Raw genomic sequence first — 19,240 nt, forward strand, 5'->3', positions numbered from 1 at the left:
GCCTTCCTGTCACGCAACTGCTTTGTGTGTGCATTACAGAGAGCGAGAGACAGCAAGAGAGAGAGAAAAGGAAAGAGCGACATTAATATAAGCTGATCAGTTTGTTCACCAGGGAGTCTGGACATCTGCCAGGGACAGGGAGCGACAGGGAAAATAGTGATAGAGGAAATACAACGAGAGCAAAAGACAAAATGAAAGAGTATAAAAGGAAACAAATTAGAAAATAGAGTAGATGTAAGTAAAAGATGAGAACTAGAGAAAAAGAGAATATTTCTTATATGGAGAGACAGACAGACTAAAGCTTCAGACTTGGTCATCCTTAGCGACTCTCTCTAGCAAAATGAATCCTTCCTCCCTTCTGTTTTATCTCCAACTCATTCTCATCTCATTCTCTTCGTCCACATTTTACTTATTTTTTGTCTTTCTCTGTATTTCTGTTTTCCCTTCTCAAGTCTTCACAGGAAATCTTCCCAGGAGCTTTAGTTGATGATCAGTCTACAGTGATAATAACAGAGCACCAATAATTCCTACACACACAGACACACACACACACACACACACACACACACACACACGTTGCATTTACAGGCAGAGATCTACATCACCACCACCCCCCAAAAATACATAAAAAATAAATAAATAAATAAATACATTGCATTCCTGATGTAGCACATATGATACAAATTTAAAGTCAAATTTGCAAATTAATTATTTTTTCATCAGATGGGTCACTAAACACTTATTTTTTTAAAAGAAATCTGAATTTTCTGGCAATTATTTTATGGTTATGGTTTATGGTTAAACCTACATGAGGCCCTAACCTTCAAAATAAAATGAAGTGTTTTCGAAGAGGGACAGGAGCAAAACCATACAGGCAGAGAGGCAGTCAGAAGGAAACAAGAACTTGCAGTTACTAAAAATCTAAGCATTAATGTCACTCAGCACAGAGAAAGATAACTAATAACTAATAATAAAATCATATGCATTGACAAGAACCAACACCACCAAGTTCAAGGTCACTGTGGATTTATGTTTCATAAAATAGTTATCAATAAAGTCATGATGAATGGCTAAAAGGGCTCCACAAAGGCACAGAATGTCAAATAGAGTGACATAAAGCAACAACAGGTGAAATAATGATTACTGATGATGAATGATGCAGATTACTTATCAAATGACATATAGGTTACAATTAAGTGCGTAGTCTGTGACCTCGAAGTGTCTTTTGTTGTAAGGCTGTAGTCCTCTGTCCATCCAAACCAGACTCTCACCCTTATGTAGCTTGTCAGTGTTATGTTATTTATGGGCTAACTGTGCCCCCTTCTGAAAAATAAAAATGAAATTATAATTAAAAAGTACTTCTTATCTGGTATGACAAGTATGTGTCTGATTGTCTCCCTTTGAGTGGATGTGACATTCCTTTTCCAGGATTTTGATGTATTTGTTTTTTCTTTCTAACAGGGATGATGTGCATTAATAAACATTGCAGTAAATGTCCCAGAGTTAGCCATAGGCTTGTTTTCTTCTGTAGCGCTTGGCCAGATCTTAAAAAGGCTGTTTAAAAATAAAGCAATATAATATCGACATTGTACAAATAATCAATAAGCAATGTTTTGTAAGCATATAAAATCTTTCTGCTGCTTTTTATATGACCACCTTAAATTAAACAAATAGATAAAAAAAAACAAAACAGATAAAGCATTTAATGATGGAGTTAAACTATTTTATTGACAGCTGGAATAGAATAACAATACACCAAATTGTGCATTTACTCAACAATATAACAGTTTCCCAAAGAATCTGCAAATATATGTGTTTTAAATGACAGCGCAGTGACTAAAACTAAAGTTACAACATTTTGTCACTCTTCTGATAACATTCAGGACTTCAAGTCAGTAAAACATGAGCAACAAATGGAAAGCAATGCATATGGACTTTTGCAGCTTTTTTGTACTTTAATGCTAACGATTGTTAATGCTATTCTACTGGAATAAAGTAAATCTAAAAAAAAATGCAATATACCTACAAATCAGTATTTCAAATATTTAAAAGGATTGGCAATTCTTAAAATATGGCGTTTAAACAGATACCTGGTAAAATAACTTACTGTTACCGCTGTTAATGTTCTAGTAGCAAAAATTGCAAGTGCAACAATAAAGACAATGAAGAAAGAAAAAGGATAGGTTTATTTATCGAATGAAAGTGTAGCTGACAAAAACAATTTTTCCTTGGATAAATGCTCATCACTAAGGAAAACTTTTCCAGTAACACTGCTTCCATACATTGCCCATATTACATGTCCTTGAAAACATAAGAAGGCCTGTAAAACTGTCTTATATGACGCATCTTAAAACCAAAACATCGCCTTCCCTTATTATGTTAGGGGTCTTGGGAATATGTATGGTTTGGACAATTCTCATATGCCTTTAGAAGACATCACCACATGATTTAAAGAATAGAATTTAAGGCTGTGATTTTTTTAATATGATGGCTTTGTATCACTGAGGAAATAAAGCAACCATGTTTGAAAAACAGTGAGTTAAGACTTGTGTAGAACTGAATGAGTGAGATATAATCTAGAAAGATGAGAACTAAATCTACACCAAGCAGTCATAAAATAAAAATGGCAACAACAAAATAGAACAAAAAAAAAAAGCAAAACAAAACCAAAAGAAAAGAAAAGAAAAAAACGAAGTTATAATTTCTCATGGCACTTTGATTCTCACTTGGTTCACCGAACTGTGTAATGTATTAAGTCATGGTAATGTGAAATGCTTTGAACGCGATAATCTACCAGATGGTGTGTGAGGGAAAACATTTATGAGGGTTAGTTTTGGGCTGTGAGGCGGTTGGGGGCTCTAAGAAGGAAAAAAATAAAGCTTGTGGATCGCTGTCTCTGCAGCACAGCGGACTGGAGGAGATGTGCTGCTTTTGGGATCCACCAGCCACTGTTTCATAATAGCCACAGAGGAGCAGCATCTTCCCTTTCATCCACCCACTCATCCACCTCTTCCCTGTGAGAGAACATAATTTGATATGTCGAGAAACATACACACTGTCACTCTAAAGAAAACGATTCAAGGAGTGCTTGCTTTCTTTCTAATGAGTAAAATCTCATGTACTTCAGAGGGGAAAGATATGGCTGATTTTAGCAGATAACAGAATATTTTTTTCTTTTCTTCTTCTTCTTCTTCAAAGGTAAATCTTTCCAGTTTCACTTTTAGGTTGATCTGCAAAAACAGACACAGAATTAACCCATTGTACACCAAGGTTAGCTCAGTGTTTTATTGACTACTACATGAAAAAGTAGTTCTCCAGTTTACACATATTGAAGCTATTTGCTGACATTTAAACACGAACTACATAATCTCTGTCAAAATGGGGCAAAGCATTAATTATCTTTTGGCCTATTTTAATTTACAATTTAAGTAAGAGATATTAGTCATTATTCAGGATGTTTTGTTTACCTCAAAATTTTGGAGGATTCCCCTGAGGTCATAAACCCTAGGCATATACTTTTTATCACTACAACTTGGTGTTGGCCTAAAAGACTTGGGCATAGTGGTCATTTATCGCTGACACAGCACACTTAACCACACCAGACTAGCATTCTGTGCTGAGTCTTTAGAAAGTATGCATTTTTCTGACAGTCCAAAATATCCCCAAATGAATTGTATTATTGAATCTACTTAATATTCAGTGCCACAAGCTGTGCTTGTACATTATATCATCACTAATCTTATCAGCTGCTTAGCAGCAGAAAGTCTGGCCTGCGAGGAAGCATAATATTCATATTTGACTTTTTAAAATTTTATTTTATTTTAAAGAATGTGATTTTTTTTTTAAGAATTTGTTTTCAACTGTCTCAACATATCTGCTCTTGATTGATTGATTTTTAAAGTTAATATAAATAATATAAATAAAGACCGAAGGAGCACATGACTCATCTTAATATACTACTGTTTGCTATAACCAGGTGAATGGCAGTTTATGTGTAAAAGCCAGCAGCAGCCAAAGGAGCAGGTATGTAAAAATTACACCCTAAAAAATATGAGCAAAAACACACAAGAAGCTTAATACGTGTAACAAAATTGTTCCCCTACAGTTTTCTTCATTTCTTGGGCATTGGTCCCAAATGGCACCATGTATACAATTAAGTACCGCTAACGTATAAAAAGTAAGGTCTGGTTTTGCAGAATTACAACCTTAACAGTGTAAAAGGACCTCGGCAAGATGGGATTAGTGGGGGCTTTTTGTTTTGTTTAAACACCTCATTTGAAACATAAAAGTAAAACAAGGTGCATCCAAACATCAACAGATAAACAACAGCATAATTTTAAGTTTAGAAAATATGTTTTGATAAGAAATGGGTCAAAATGTTTGAATCTATCCTGTAAAATATGTTTTTATTGTTTTATTATTATTAGTTTTTTTGCTCAATTTGTTCATTTGTTCAGTATACCAGAAATTCATTAAGAACATATGCAAAGATTTCTATTTCCATAGATGACACTAAAGTTGTTTTAAATAATGGATTGAAATGTTTTTTTCTCTCTTTTCTTGCCCTGCGTTGATCACTTAGCGTGCCAATTCTCATCCCTTAGCCCTGGCAAAAATGTGTATTGTGTATTTAAGGCCTCTACTTACATTACAATTGATAGAAGTACACAATTAACATCCAAGTGGCAGACACAATCAAAACATGGAGGAATGCAAAAACATACATTTTTGGTCCTGAACATGTCAACAATAACATTAACAGACTTCATCAGGTCAATCATTTGCCTTCAAAATTACACAGTGTCACAGACTAACTCAAAGTGATGAAGACGAATCATTGCATGAGAAAATTTACACAATGATTATTAACAATCAGTTACTCTTAATCCTGGTAAGAAGGGTGGCATATAAACTGTTTCTCAGACACTTACAGAATTATTATTATTATTATTATTAACAATATTATTATTAATATTATTATTATTTGAATAATAAATCATACCCCAAATTCACACAAATGACTGCATCTGTAGACGTCATAAAAAACCCATTATTTCCTGCATGCATCGCACACTACTGTCATGTTTCTCCACTGGAGAGGGGAAATTTTGGGAAACTTGTTTAAAGTTTAATATGGTACAGTTAACAATTGTCTCTTTGATAAATGCTTTATAAACATCTGTTCCTTTATGTTGCACAGGAAGTGGCTGCAGGTTAGCGATAGAGAGGTGGGAAACTTCAGTGATGTTTTTTTACATCACTCCTGGCTGCCATTAGATAAATCTAGATCATTTGGATGCATGTATCCTGCTTATGGCTTGGTGAACGACTGAATCCCAGTTTTGTGAAACTCGCTTTCATTGAATCAAAACTGGGAAAACAACCCATTACCTATCAAATATCTAATCTAATCTCTGTTTTGGCACAAAAACCACTAATACAAACACATTCCTTGAGTGAAAGTAAGGGGAGTTCATTATTTTATATCTAATTATATATTAATTTTATATATTTGTATATATGTATGTATGGTACATACAGAGTTCTAACACTTTTTACAGATATAAGACACTACATGACAGTTTTGTTGAAAAAACATTGAAAAAAATAAAATGACATTTTTCTGGAAGTGATTTTCAGTTTCTGCATTCAGTGTCATTTGTCAGCACATGCAACAAATGGACACGTTAAGACATTTTTTTTCAAAGTAAAAGTTTGGAATTGCACATTTAAAAAAAAGTCCCTTCATGCCTCATGATGATTTCAATTGTTTTGTTTTCAATGATGAATCTTACCACAGTGAAAATCACTACCTATTAATGTCATTTTTCTGTCAAGTAACAGACAAATACAGTGAGTGGATGCTTTCTGATTATTGCTTTACAGAATTTTGTTAAACAGTTTGGAACTAAATGCAGCATTAATATCCCTGCAACACTGCTACTGGCTAAAGAGAGGCAATTTTAGAGGCCCCTTTTTAGAGTAAAATTGCTCCAAATTGGATGATTTGATTAAATTACAAGCAGATTTAATAAAAATTTGGTTCTGAAATTTTAATTTAAAGTAAAAAAAACCCCAAAACAATAAATTAATTAATGAAATAAACTGGCTTAAAATCTTCGTATTAGAATGTTTTATTAATTTAGAAAAAAAAACCAATTAGTCACCTTCATCATTATCTAAATACATTTGCTACATATTTTGACCCTCACTATCATTGGGTCTTAACCCAATGTACTGTATTTCACTAGTCTTCCTGCTGTGTAGCATATAGTTCATGCTTAGTCTTATCAAGTTGTTTGTTAATTAGAAGTTTAAATTAGTCATGCGAATGCTACCAGCTAATGCTACAATCTTACAGTAACTAACAAGGATATCACTTCCCTCCTTCAGAGCTTTGACATTAACCACCTCAGCCATTATAAGTTAACTTTGGCTCACTCCAGAAGACACTAACAATATTTACACATAAAAAGACATTAAGAATCATAAAGTGCCCAAATGAAATACATATGCTTTTGCATTTCAATAAACTATGAATTCCTCTACAGTGTGCACATTGTATTCCCTTTAATTCCACCTATTTTTGTGTCCTTTTCTGAAGTCCACAAAACCTGACGTCAGTCCACACAGATCCTTTGTTTGGATGATGCAAAGTACATTTCATGCTTCCTTCCTCTCTTTCCTTTTTTCCTCTGTACTGAGTGGTAGCATGGCTAATCACCAGGTGCCTTGACGTTCTGTGGATTAGGACTGTAATTTAGAATAAAGGGGGTGATTCTCTGCACAGCCTGAATGTTGCAGTCAGATGTTATAAGTGGTTGTTTTTGTGCCTCCCTCATAATGGCACATGCCACAAGGTAATTGAAGAAAAGGAAGAAGAAGACACTTGCTGGTAAAAATTGGCACAGTATAAACTGTTATTAGACAACTGTTAGCCAACGCTTTAAAAATAGCGGGGAGGAATCTATTTCTACAGTATTAGCTAAAAAGAAACTACACTTAAACTGGGATGTACAGCAATGTGTTAAGTCAGTGACGTCAGATTGCTATTGCATTAGCTTGCTGTTTGTCAGTGCTACAGCTCAAATACAAAACTACGTCCTGTATTCCATGTGAATGTGGAATGTGAAAACTATATTAAACTAAATAAGAGTAAAACACCTTCAACAACCCAAACCCTGGTTGTTTCTTGCCAGGCGTATGTAGATGGTGTCCTCATAAAGGTTAACATAATTTAATCATGCTAAGCTCATGCATTTATGGTTATTTGGTTTGAATTCTAATTCTAATCTAATACGATATAATGCATGCATAAAATCCAATTTAGTGTGGTTGTGAAACTATCAAACTAGCATTTTCATAACAATATTCAAGAGGAAGGAGTCAAATGTTTTCACATATCACACCACCTGAAGTGATTCAGGTTGGTGGACTTTGATTACATCTGGTGCCATACTCTGGAAATCTCTAATTGAACATAATCGGTGTGCTGTTGATTCAAGAAACACCCAGCTATTTTTTTCAAACCCAAAGGATACATGTTTTTATGCGCTTAATTCCAAAAACAACAGTAACTGATGTGATTGAAAAGCACCTTCCAAAAATGGTGACAAAACAATCTGCAAAATCAGCTAATACCAAGACTCATCGCAATTTAAAATGCTTTGGGGTTATAATGAGACACGTTTTTTTAGAACTCATAATGTGGTAGTTCTTCTTCTAAGCCATATAAATTCACTCTTTGACCACTTTATACCTCGTATTCCAGGTAAATGTAGTTAACAGGAGAGAAAGCCAGGACTAGCCCTGACCCACAAAATCAGGTCCAAATCTTCATCCTTCCAGTAGATGATGGGGGTTTCATTCATATTTCTACCTCTCAGATTCTCTACATTTTACCAAATAAAGTGAACAATGATGGGCCAAACGTGTGACACAAGAAATGTAATACAGGTCAAGTGCTAAAAACCAGGTAATGTCTTGGTCAGTTACAACACTTAACTTTATATATTCTTTGAAAGCCTCTCAAGTTGCTATGCACACATTCATTCGCCATCAATGCTCCCTCAAAATGAGATGGTGGTTTGTCAAACAATTTGAGGACAGTCTCACTTTTTCCTAGGACTCGTGGGTAGACAACAACACTCAGAAGCTGCCCAGCCCCTTAACGAAGACACAGAAAGACAACAAGCAGTCCTGGGATGGGGAATTGAATGTAGGCTGTAAAGAAGGGCTGTAGCTGAAGCGAAGCTGAGCCTGGAGTCTATCGTGGTCCCAATAGGATGTAATCAATGTCGGCAACCAAACCCTTCTTTGAAGTATCCTCATTAAGAAGGTTTTTGTTTTTTCTTTATAGAGCTCTGAAGAGAAAAAAAAATTCCTTCAAGTCTGAGGGGCAGTCGGTTGCAACAACAAAAGAAATGTACTTCCCATGAGTCTCGGGAAATAGTCTGATACAATATCAAAGAATTATAACACATTTCCAATGAGAACCAGCATGACCAACTGGTTTGCAAATTGATTTCCAAATTAGGGAAGTGATTCATTCCCCAGTGTAGCTGGGCCTGTCAAAGTAGCCTTGAGTGAGATACTTTACATCTACCTGCTCCAGGGACAGCACTGCCTGGCTGACCCAGGTGCAGCAATGCAGGGTTTACAAAAACTCTGTACTTGGTTGAAGCAATGGAAACTTAGCCACAAAATCAAAACTATACATTTCTGCGTGAGTCTTATGATCGCTCACAACAGGGCCCAATGGTGCTCTCCAATGACATCTGGGATGAATGGCGGATGAGTGGTGCCATTGTTGGATCCACCATGGAGGAGGTAGGGAAAAGCTTGTACCAGCCGATAACCATTGTGCTGAGGTCCAGCTCCTCCAGTAGGATTCGAGCTACACCCATGAAGCATTTGCGGTCCATCCGTCCATAGTTGCCCCAAACAATAACCTGTGGAAGAGAGTCGTAAGATACAAGTTAGAAGGTAAGACTCTAAAATATACTAAAATATATTCCTATAATAAAAACCAGAATGTTTATTTCCTGCATTTGTAATTACATATAGACTCAGGAAGGGATAGAATGCATGTTTACAGAGCCTACTGCAAAACTGAAAACAAAATAAAGGAATAAGGTTAATAAGCTGCCTTGCTCATCTGTACTAAATCCATCAGTCTTGATAGTTACTCTCTCTGGTACAGCAGCAGAGAGAAGAGTTAGGTATCAATAAAACGAAATAAAGAGGTGCTGTGCACGAGAGAGAAGGATGATGGTAGTGTTTGGAATCCTGTGTGTGTTTGTACTTTTGTTGTCCTCTGTCTCCTGACATCCTGATAACATCGGGACTCATCTCAGACCACCCGGCAGCTTGTCAAGGAGTGGACAAAATAATCAATATCCTTCAGCTAATGTGTCCACTCATGTTCTGGTCTTGTGTGTATGTACATCCCAGCACACTGATTTCCTTGGTATATGTTAGTGTGTGTCTGCAAGTGATTTCCACAGATACTCAAAGGTCAAATCTATTTCAACCTTTTCAAAGAAGGATAATCTATTTCTTTTTCTGATTTTTCTTCAAAAAAGATCTTAACTTTAACCTCTACAAATTAGGAGAGAGACATTGGTAATAGGAGAAGGGAGAGTTAAAACAGCAGAAACCAGTTGTTTGTTAGCTATGGAGGATGACATCTGCAGTGTCCAAGATCCAAAGTTTGCACTCTCTAGGAATAAGAAAAATGCTCGGAGAATAAGGCATGTTGTTTTAGCCAGAATCAGTGCTGGATCTCACTAATGTTTCTCGGCCCGAATGGGAGCAAATCCCTCCAGTGGGAAGCTTTCTTAACAGAAAGATTAATACCCATTATTTTGGAATAACCACTAAGTTTAATGACTGTTTGAGGGTCGTGTCAGAAGAGATTAGATTAAGACAGGCTGAATTTGAACACTGATGCCAGGTCTATAAGCAATGGCACAGGACAGAATTACCTCACCTTGTTAAGTAAGTGTATGTTATAATAAATATTTACATGTCTGTGGTCTAGCGTATAAAAGTCACATATAACCTAGTGAGATTTTTCCAAATAGCATGGATGTCATTTTCTAATCCGCTGACAGTTTGACAGCAGAACCTCCCTCTAGTTTGAAGAGACAGCTTAATAATAAATAATTGAAAAGAGTCAGATAAAAGACACATACTGGAAACATACACAAAGTAAACCCTGGATCTGTTTTTAATAATAATCAAAGAAAGAAGAAAATAACTGTAGTATAAATTTAGGAATTCAGTAACAGCTGCCACTCATTTTTGTTGTTTTGTTGTTTATTGACACCGAGTAAAACATAATCTGCCTTTAACGACTTCATTTCAGATTCCAAAATGCTTGTTGTGTTGCATCCTCTGCTTCCGGTTGTATTCTGTGTTATTTTACTTTGTGCCTTGTTGTGAACATTAGTTCATCGTGGCTTTCTGTGCTGTGCATCACCTCATTGTTTTCCTTTTACATTACTGTCTTGAGTCTATTCCCCCTCAGCCTTCTTGCTTGTAATACCCTCATGCTTCTGAGTCTCCCTGGTTGTTTTCTCCTCCTGACTCCCTCTTTTCTTGAGCTCATTACTTTCAATTTTTTTCCCCATGTTGGACTCATCTACCTCACTGTGCAGTGTTTTATATTAGTATCACTGTAAATAAATAAAGCACAATTTCATTCTGTCACCCACGCAGGCCCTTGGTGTTCACTTCAAGTTATTTTTGGCAGTGTGACAAATGAAGTCTCATTTTAGTTAATTAACAAATCATTATAAAGTGATCATGCAGGGTGGTACTCTATTTAACAACTTTTATGCCCACCCCCTAACCATGAATTTGGTGATTCATTACACACTTTGTCGTCATGCGCCATATAAAATCTTAATTTACTCCTTATAGCCATGCCTCATTTATAAAATGTTCAGAATGGGGACAAAAGAAACCTCCATGAATTTGTTTTTTTTATGATGTCAAAATAAAAGTTGACAAACAGCTGTTAGTTAGATTTCACACTTGAAATGTTTTGGAAAGGCTGGAAAAATAGCTGAAAAAGCTGAGAGTTGGTTTTGGGCACAAGTAGTAAGTTTCTCAGTGACTTTTCAGCGTAGACTTAAGCAGCTTTTCACTTTGGTAGATCAGTAAGTGACAAATTGAAAAGTGCTGCTGATTTCAGCGATTTTCATTATCCAGTGTGAATGAGTTTGATGAAACTCGAAGGACAGCGACATGACAGCAGATAATTAAGAGGGAGGCTTTTAGTGGCTAATTACACAGTGACGGGAGCAGCAGAGCAGCCAGAGCAAGAGCTGCAAGTCTCTCCACTGAACACTATTTTTACCTGCTGATTACTGATGGGGAAAAAATACATAAAAGGGTAATATTCTGGCAGTTGAGACGCCAGAAAAAAATGCTCTAAAATAACAGAAATGTATCATTGCATTAACTTGCATCAACTTTCTGTAATTAAAATGTAGTTTTTAGCTTTAAGTTACATGAGCTCTTGTATATTTTTTGTCTGTTTTATGTTAAACAGCGGTATTTACTTGTTAAAACAGTTACCTAATAATAAAGCCAAACACTGCTATAATATAAATAACCAGGCCAAAAATTACAGAATATTATTGTTATTAGTTGGAAATTTTTTCAAAATCGTGTACATTTAATCCCTATTAAATGTTAGGAAAAAGATATACCATGCATAAATAAAATTGAAAACACTTTTATAAAAACTATTAAGTGGATTTATCATAACAGCAATGGCCTGGTTTTTACATGTAATTTTACATACATATGTAAAATATAACTATAACTATAATATAACTCTTGAATATTTAGTAAATCTGTGCTCCCACAAATACTTATAATAGATTTGACTTTTTAAAAAGGTATTTTTGACATTTTGTTATGCTAGATGCATTTTCTGATGAAATCCCAAAAGGATTTGTGTCTTACCTTTTTTTAAAATTTCAGAAAGTGTTATTACATGTAAGTTATACTGTTAATTACCATTTAATTAACAATCCTATCATGTAAGAAGAGTGATGAAACTGTGAACTCTGAAACACCAATGGCATATTTAATTCCTGTTCAATATTCAATTCTGTTTACAAATAGACCTTTACAAAAAAAAATTGCTCTTCTTTTTTGATGACAAATCATGAAATTATGTGTTACATTTTAGACAAATGAAAGTGCTGTGAGCCAAATAGCTTTTAGGGTGCCACGCAACCAAAACAAAATAAAAAACAAAAGTATCTATCAATTAAACTTAGGGCACCTGAAACTTAGAATCACACATACCAAAACCCTTGTAAAAATAGTGTAAAAAATAAAGTCACAATTTTATGTAAAAAACAAAACAAAATGCATTTTCTTTAAAAAAAATATCCAAATTTTGGGTTTATTCACAGTTACAGGTTTTTCACAATATTTTACATTAGACACGTAAATTCACAGCTTATTTTTTGTATTTGTCAGGAATCCTTTTGCTGCGCATTAAGCTTTGTTGTTAACTTGTTGACAAATCGAAGTGATCTGTACCAATGATTGTTCCACAGTTGACAGTCATTGGAAGCCATGAGGGTGTTTTAGGTGTAAGGACACTGCAAGATGACGCTCTCTTACAGAATTCATGTTTCTTTTATAGATATATTTCCTTCACAAAGATGACACAAAATGTATATGGATGCTAACTTTCAAAGCACCTCCAACTTTGGCCCACTGTACTTCTTATTCAGCACTTTCATAAAATATTGAATGGTTCCATGATATGATTAGCCTGCAATAGAATCAGCATTCTCTGTATTTTCTGCTGATGCTCAAATTGATTGTTCTGTGTAACAAACTGCATAGCACGTCAAGTTAGGTGTATCTTACCTGGACCACTTTCCCCTGTGGACTCTCAGAGAAGACCAGGACCTGGTTGTAGAGAGGATCCAGAGATTTTCTCACTGACTTCGTCTTCTTCTTGGCCACACAGATTCCATTCTCCAGAAGATAAACTTTAATGTAGGCCGCTAGAATGACAGCAAACACATAGATTTGACTGATTAATTTCTAGTTTTTCAGTATATGATAAAGAAAATATGCTCATCTTGTTGAGACTAAAAGATCTTCCAACACACTGTCTGGGCATTTGTCACATACAGTGTGTTTTGAACAGAATGCCATAAAATAATAACTAACAAATAATGGTTTGCAATATGACATAAAGTACAATGCTGTTAAAAGTGCTGTTTTGATATGTAGAACTAAGCAGGATAAACAGCTAAATTTCCCTTTGTTTAAACTGGCCCAAAAAACTCTTTTAGTTCATAAAAAGGTGAAATACCTCGGTCACTTTATTACTGAGCAAATGAATGATGATGATGGCATATACAGACAACGGTGTAAGCTCTATGTGCAGGCAAATACTATTGCATGCAAATTCAGCTTTTGTTCACTTCCAGTTAAAGTGGCTTTGTTTAAAGCATATTGCACACTGCTATATACTGCCCCCCTTGTGGTCATCCTACAAACAATGTAGCATGCAGAAGCTGCATGTTGCATATAATGATGCGATGAGAATCCTTTGCAGGATACCTAGAAGGGGTAGTGCCAGCCAGATGTTTGTAGCTGTGGGTGTTTGGACTTTCAAATCACTTTTAAGAAAGTTAATGTTCAATTTTAGAGAACGACTGGATGGTTCGAGTAACAGTATAATTTTAGTTTTGTTTTGTTTTGTTTCTATTAGAGATGGACCGATCCGATATTACTGGATCGGATATCGGTGAGAAATAAAAAATGTAATCCGATCCATTAAATATCAAAAAAAAGCACCTCACAAAACTTGCTACACGGCGTAACTCGGCTCATAACCGTAGCACGTTGCAGCAGTATGCCTCATGTGATAGAGCGGCTGTGTGTATTTGTAGCCTAGCTACCAAACCAGCATTTCATCTCCGAGGAAGTTATCCCAGAGAGAAGTAAATCAAGTGTGTAAATTCATCTCTGAATGTTTGTAAAGCGTTCCAGCATTAACCTTAACAACCGATATATGGAGCGACTGCCTCTTCTCTCCCCACCCCCCTCTCCTGCTCCTACTTCAATCGTGAAACTGCTCAATGATCAGCTGATCGGCTTTTCTGTCGCGAGTCTGTCTCTCTTCTTTGTTTTTGGTCCACTTCTCACCAGAAAGAGGAAACCAGCGGCTGAACAACAGCAGCACTATTAATCTTGATAATCTGTTGTTAGAATTTATTTATTATTACTTTCTATACCAGGATCTTTTTCTACATAGCTGACGCTGGTAACTGTGCAGGGGCGGATCTAGCAAAGTTTAGCCAGGGGGGGCCGATAGGGCATGAACAGGGAAAAGGGGGCACAAAGACATACTTTTCTTTCTTATTCTCATTTAAAATGTCTAGCTTTTAATAAATAATTATCTGAATCTTACACCCAAAGTTTTAATCTGATGTAAAATATATAGAAGTCCATTACTGTATATAGTAGCTATTAAGTCTAATATACCCTAGTAAGCAATTGTACTTTTTCCTTTGGGAAAGTACCATCTGTGAATTCTGCAATTCTGTTGAAGAAATATGTTGAATCTATTTAATTATTCTTGAAAAATAATTTATTTCTGTGCATTTTCCCCCCTGCATCAAATTAAATTTGATTACATCGATTAAGCATCATGAGGTGGAGGGTGGGGGGTGGTTCCCTATTTTTTTTTTGCTGGGAGTTTGCAACCCTATTAGTTAGATTGCTTAATATTTCTGCTAAGTACTCTTTAAAATACCAGAATAGGGAGGATGGAGTAGGTTTAAGTTTATTAGATTGATCAGTGTTGCTGAACTATGAAATATTTTGGGCGCAGTATATTTTTTACATACAGGTATAACAGAAAAGCTTTAGTGTTGTTATTTATTTAAACTTGAGTATAAACTTATACAAAATGTAGCAAGATATTAAAAAAACATTTTATTGATTAAAAAACACACTATATCGGATTAATATCGGTATCGGCAGATATCCAAATTTATGATATCGGTATCGGTATCGGACATAAAAAAGTGGTATCGTGTCATCTCTAGTTTCTATGGACATGAAGTCTGCCAATAAAGATTGAATTGAATTGAATTGAATGCTCCTTATAATGTACAAATGGAATTTGGGGGCTGAACTGAGATGAACCATACAGTTGATCGTGTCAGTACTGAATTGTGAATGAAGCTGTAATGTTGTATAATCACATCAACAAGCCTAAGATTAAATTATAACACATGAATGTGTAACCCTCGAATGTTCTAAGATACCTGTAGTGATGCTCCCATCTAACCTTGCAAAATACAGGTGTATAGGAATTTCTTTCACTAAGGTATTAATGACATTATGTTATTGTATTAACATGTCTGACACTCATACTGTAAGACAAATGGTAGGGGGTGTAGTCAGGATGTTGGGGTTCCTGGAGAAGGTATTTAACTGAGAGCCATGCTAGGCTCAGGAAGACTCTGCTGACCGTCTGTCCCGCGGCCATGGGGGCTCCACAAGCTTGTTTGTATGTTGTGTGCTTGAATTAAAGAATGTTAGCTACCGCTCACCGCTCGTCTGCAGGCTTTATTTAAGTGGAAAACTTCCACAACACAGGCTAGGGAACAGGCTTATTGTTCAAAATTCTGCTGTTCACAGTGACCAGAACATAAGGAAAAAGTTCTAATCCTGTGTATATTTTGAAAAGAAAAATGATTAAAACTGAAAACTATGATTTATGATCATTTATGATCACTTGACCAGCTGTCAGAATAAAAGCATCTAGTACTGTTTATACAGGTTTAACGAAGAAATATTGGCTAATAATAACATATGGTTTTGCTAACAGCATTCTAATGTCACAGCTTTCTGTCTAGTGTGCTGATAACAGGATAGAAATAATTCAGACACTGGCTCACTAAAATCTGCAGGCAAAATCTCACTTGTCTTTACACTGTACACGGAGTTCCTTTTGTCACTATCCCTCCCTTGTCATGACCATGTTTTTCTTTCAGTTACAATATACTGGTCTATGCTGATTTGTTTGCTTTCCTCTGTTTATTTTCCTATTCTTTTTTATCTCTCCTTCATAGTTTTTTTTTCCAGGTACTTTTTGTTCCATTTCGGTGAAGGTGTTTAGCTCTTATGCAGTTGGGATTGATGCCTGCTTTAGTATTGTGCAGTGGCGAGGCGCTACAATCAAGGTCAACAGTATGATCATTCTGACCAGAGGAGGCATTTAATACTGGACTGTATCTGTGGATTAAAATCTGAAGTCAGAGCAACAAGATACACATTTCACTAATGCATGAGCAAAGACAAATGCAGTTTTTACTTATTTAGTGCATCGCCTGCTTCTGCTCCATTCCCCCCCTTCACTCGTCTATTTTTTAAATTGTCAAGCACAAAAAGTATGTTTTTGGAAGCTATATCCCATTAGTATTAAATATGCCCTACAGGCTGTTGTGTATGTGAAACTATTTGCTGGGTTGTAAAGCATTCATGTGGAGTACAAACAGTAAAGCAGCTTTAGAAATGTTAAATTTGGACTCAAAACACCTCACATTATGGTATAAATGGTATTCTCTGAAAAACAAAGCTCAAAGACTGATCACAGACGAACCTGGAGGTCCCTTTGAACCTGGTTTCATGGTGAGGCCTCTGGCCTGGACGACTTCCACCTCCAGTCCCCCATTCCGCTCCATCAGTCCAATCTCTACATCACCTGATTGGGTGAAAAAATGAGGTTAAAGGAGGTGAATATTAGCCCAACAATTAGTAAATAGTTTTAGAAGAAGATACTAAAATGGATGTGAGACATAATCGTGTAAGATCACTTGGTAACTTCAAGTCAGTTGCTAGACATGTCCAAACCATCCATCATGTATAAAAATGTACATCCTGCACTGGTTTGTTAAATGCCTTTTACACATTGTGGCCATGGCCATGTCATATTATGAAGGTGATTCTGAATGAGAAGCCAGTAACACTGTATGAGCAATCACAGAAGGATCCTTTGACTTATGTCCTATTTTAATTTGCATTGGACCATATCCTACTAAATTAATATCTAGAGTACAAGACCGTAGTTTCACTTATTATTTTCTCAAACACTCTCTAGACCTCAGTTCAGTTTGACTTCTTTGCACAACCAGAGAACCAGAGAAATGGCTCTGGTTGACCATTAGAAAGAATAAAAAGACTTGACACATTAGCATTCCTTTTCAGACCCAGAACCCAAATCCATTTTTTATATACGATCCAACTTCCAAACCAAATCCTGGAGCCAAGGGAAAGACGGTCCCAAAGCAAGTTCAGTTTACTGTAAGAGCAAAATACTGCATCACATAGAGCACGCGTCTCTCTGTCCAAACGTTCTGCATATTATGTTTTCTGTAGCAATAAACCTAACCAACAATAAAAATCATGGTAAGTTACTTATTAATACAGTAATAATATAAAGGCTTAATATAAAAACTATTTAGAGATTCAGAAATATCTTGTTAGTCTCCCAACATCAAGCTCCTCGAATTATGTTAAGCAAAATGGTGTGAACTTCAATACAAGCATCTCTGAAGCTTTCTTTTTAATAAGTCATGGTGTTGGTTCAGTCTTAACATTATAATTTATCCCAGTCAGCTGGCTCCTCACAGAAAAAAGCCATAAAGACAGTAAAACATGTAAGAGTCCAAGCTTTTACTGCTAAATAAGTAAATAGGTAAATATATCATTCATATGTACTCTCTAATCATAGCTCTGTCTGCGTTTTCTTCCAATAATGATCTGCATTTTTTATATTAAAATTGCGTGCACATTGCAATAATTTCTCTCATTAGAAGTAACTTCGGAATAAAAGTTTTAACTAAATGTCCCCAAAATGACAAATGTATTCCTTTGAAAGTGACACAGCTCAGATGAAAGCCAAGTTATTCTGGGTTCTCTGACATTATATAATGTTGGACCAGGCAGCAGGTTTGGAGTGGAGCTGGTCCAGTCAGTGTCACTGTTGTCGGGCCAAGGACACTGTCTGGCTGCCAGTGAGGAAACTGACCCACTTACAGTAAATCACTGCTGTAGAGGACAGACTTCATGCAATATATCCAGTATATACAGCCTGGAAATGAATAAATGCTGGAGATGATGAGAAAAACAGTAAGACTGCTGATTTGTGAGGCACTTTCTTTGCCAATGTAAAATGATTTTAAGAAACCATTTGGTTCAGTTTTATGAGTATAAAGCATTTTTTTCCTTTTTAATTTTCTGACCCAGTCTGTATATCAAAAATGGAAAACATGTTTTTATTCTACAGAAACAGAAATGTAAGAAATTTAATTGGCTGTAGCAAAATAATTAAAACTGCAGTCTTCTCTTACCCATGGATGTTGTTGCCAGTGTCTGTCGCCCAACAAACTGGGCTGGTCCCATCCCATCCAGGAAGTCACTGAACTGAGCATCGGATGCCAGACACATGCCACTGTAGTTAAGACTGCAGAGGGAACAAAAAAGCAGGCAGACAAAGACACGGATGGTTAAACATGACCAGACAGTGCTTAATGCAGTTCAATTAGCAGAAGAAAGTGAGTGACTGAAAGATAATGAGACAATGGAACAGAGGAGTAACAGAATAGGGACAAAAGCAATCCAGAGGAATAACGAGATAGGGACTGAAAAAAAAAGAAAGAAAGAAAAAACTGATAACCGAATACCATTTATCATTCCCCTTTCAGGTTAGTTAAACTCACAAAATTTTAATTGGCTTCCTGAAACTAGGCTCAGATGTTGGCTCTAGAGTTTGACCCCATGTGTCCTTATTTTGTGTGGTTTTTATGTGTATACAAATCAGCTCAAAGTGCTTTGGTGGCAAACAGCCAGGTAGTAAATATGTGTGTGAGTGTGTGGGTTTATTTGTTCTATGAGCAATAGACGACAGCACTTTTCTTCCATTGCTCTACGAGTCTAACATGATGTGTAAATACAAACATAACAATACACTCTCAAAAGTAGGAGCATAGTCAAAGTCAATTTTCGTCCCTACAGTTTAAGTCTACACAGATATACCCCTCAAGGCTAAAAGCTGGACCTCCACTGTGTACCAAAAACATCCCAGGCAGCAGTGGTGTGTCATGATTTATACATCTTAATGACCTAATCACTGTGACTTTCACCTTGTAATTAGTTAACACAATAAAAAGGACACCTT

General features: G+C 36.0%; 1 protein-coding gene and 1 long non-coding RNA gene across 3 annotated transcripts in view; one reads left to right on the forward strand and one right to left on the reverse strand.

Moving 5' to 3' along the window:
- Window positions 1-1,701: 1,701 nt before the first annotated feature.
- The window catches only part of rims4 (regulating synaptic membrane exocytosis 4), a 61,835-nt gene continuing 44,296 nt past the window's right edge, over window positions 1,702-19,240 (reverse strand). For both annotated transcript variants that reach the window (XM_085159338.1, XM_085159339.1), the window contains exons 3-6: window positions 18,414-18,526; window positions 16,664-16,765; window positions 12,904-13,043; window positions 1,702-8,951 (exon numbers count right to left, since the gene is read on the reverse strand). In XM_085159338.1, the coding sequence (XP_085015464.1) occupies window positions 8,733-8,951; window positions 12,904-13,043; window positions 16,664-16,765; window positions 18,414-18,526 (574 nt within the window). In that variant the 3' untranslated portion in view covers window positions 1,702-8,732. The remainder of the gene's footprint in view (window positions 8,952-12,903; window positions 13,044-16,663; window positions 16,766-18,413; window positions 18,527-19,240) is intronic.
- On the forward strand, window positions 14,232-17,085 carry LOC146518156 (uncharacterized). The gene is made up of 2 exons (XR_014874068.1): window positions 14,232-15,360; window positions 15,658-17,085. It is a non-coding gene; the product is annotated as an uncharacterized LOC146518156 (long non-coding RNA).

This window comes from Neolamprologus multifasciatus, chromosome 5, assembly GCF_963576455.1.
Source record: "Neolamprologus multifasciatus chromosome 5, fNeoMul1.2, whole genome shotgun sequence".
Classification (NCBI taxonomy): domain Eukaryota; kingdom Metazoa; phylum Chordata; class Actinopteri; order Cichliformes; family Cichlidae; genus Neolamprologus; species Neolamprologus multifasciatus.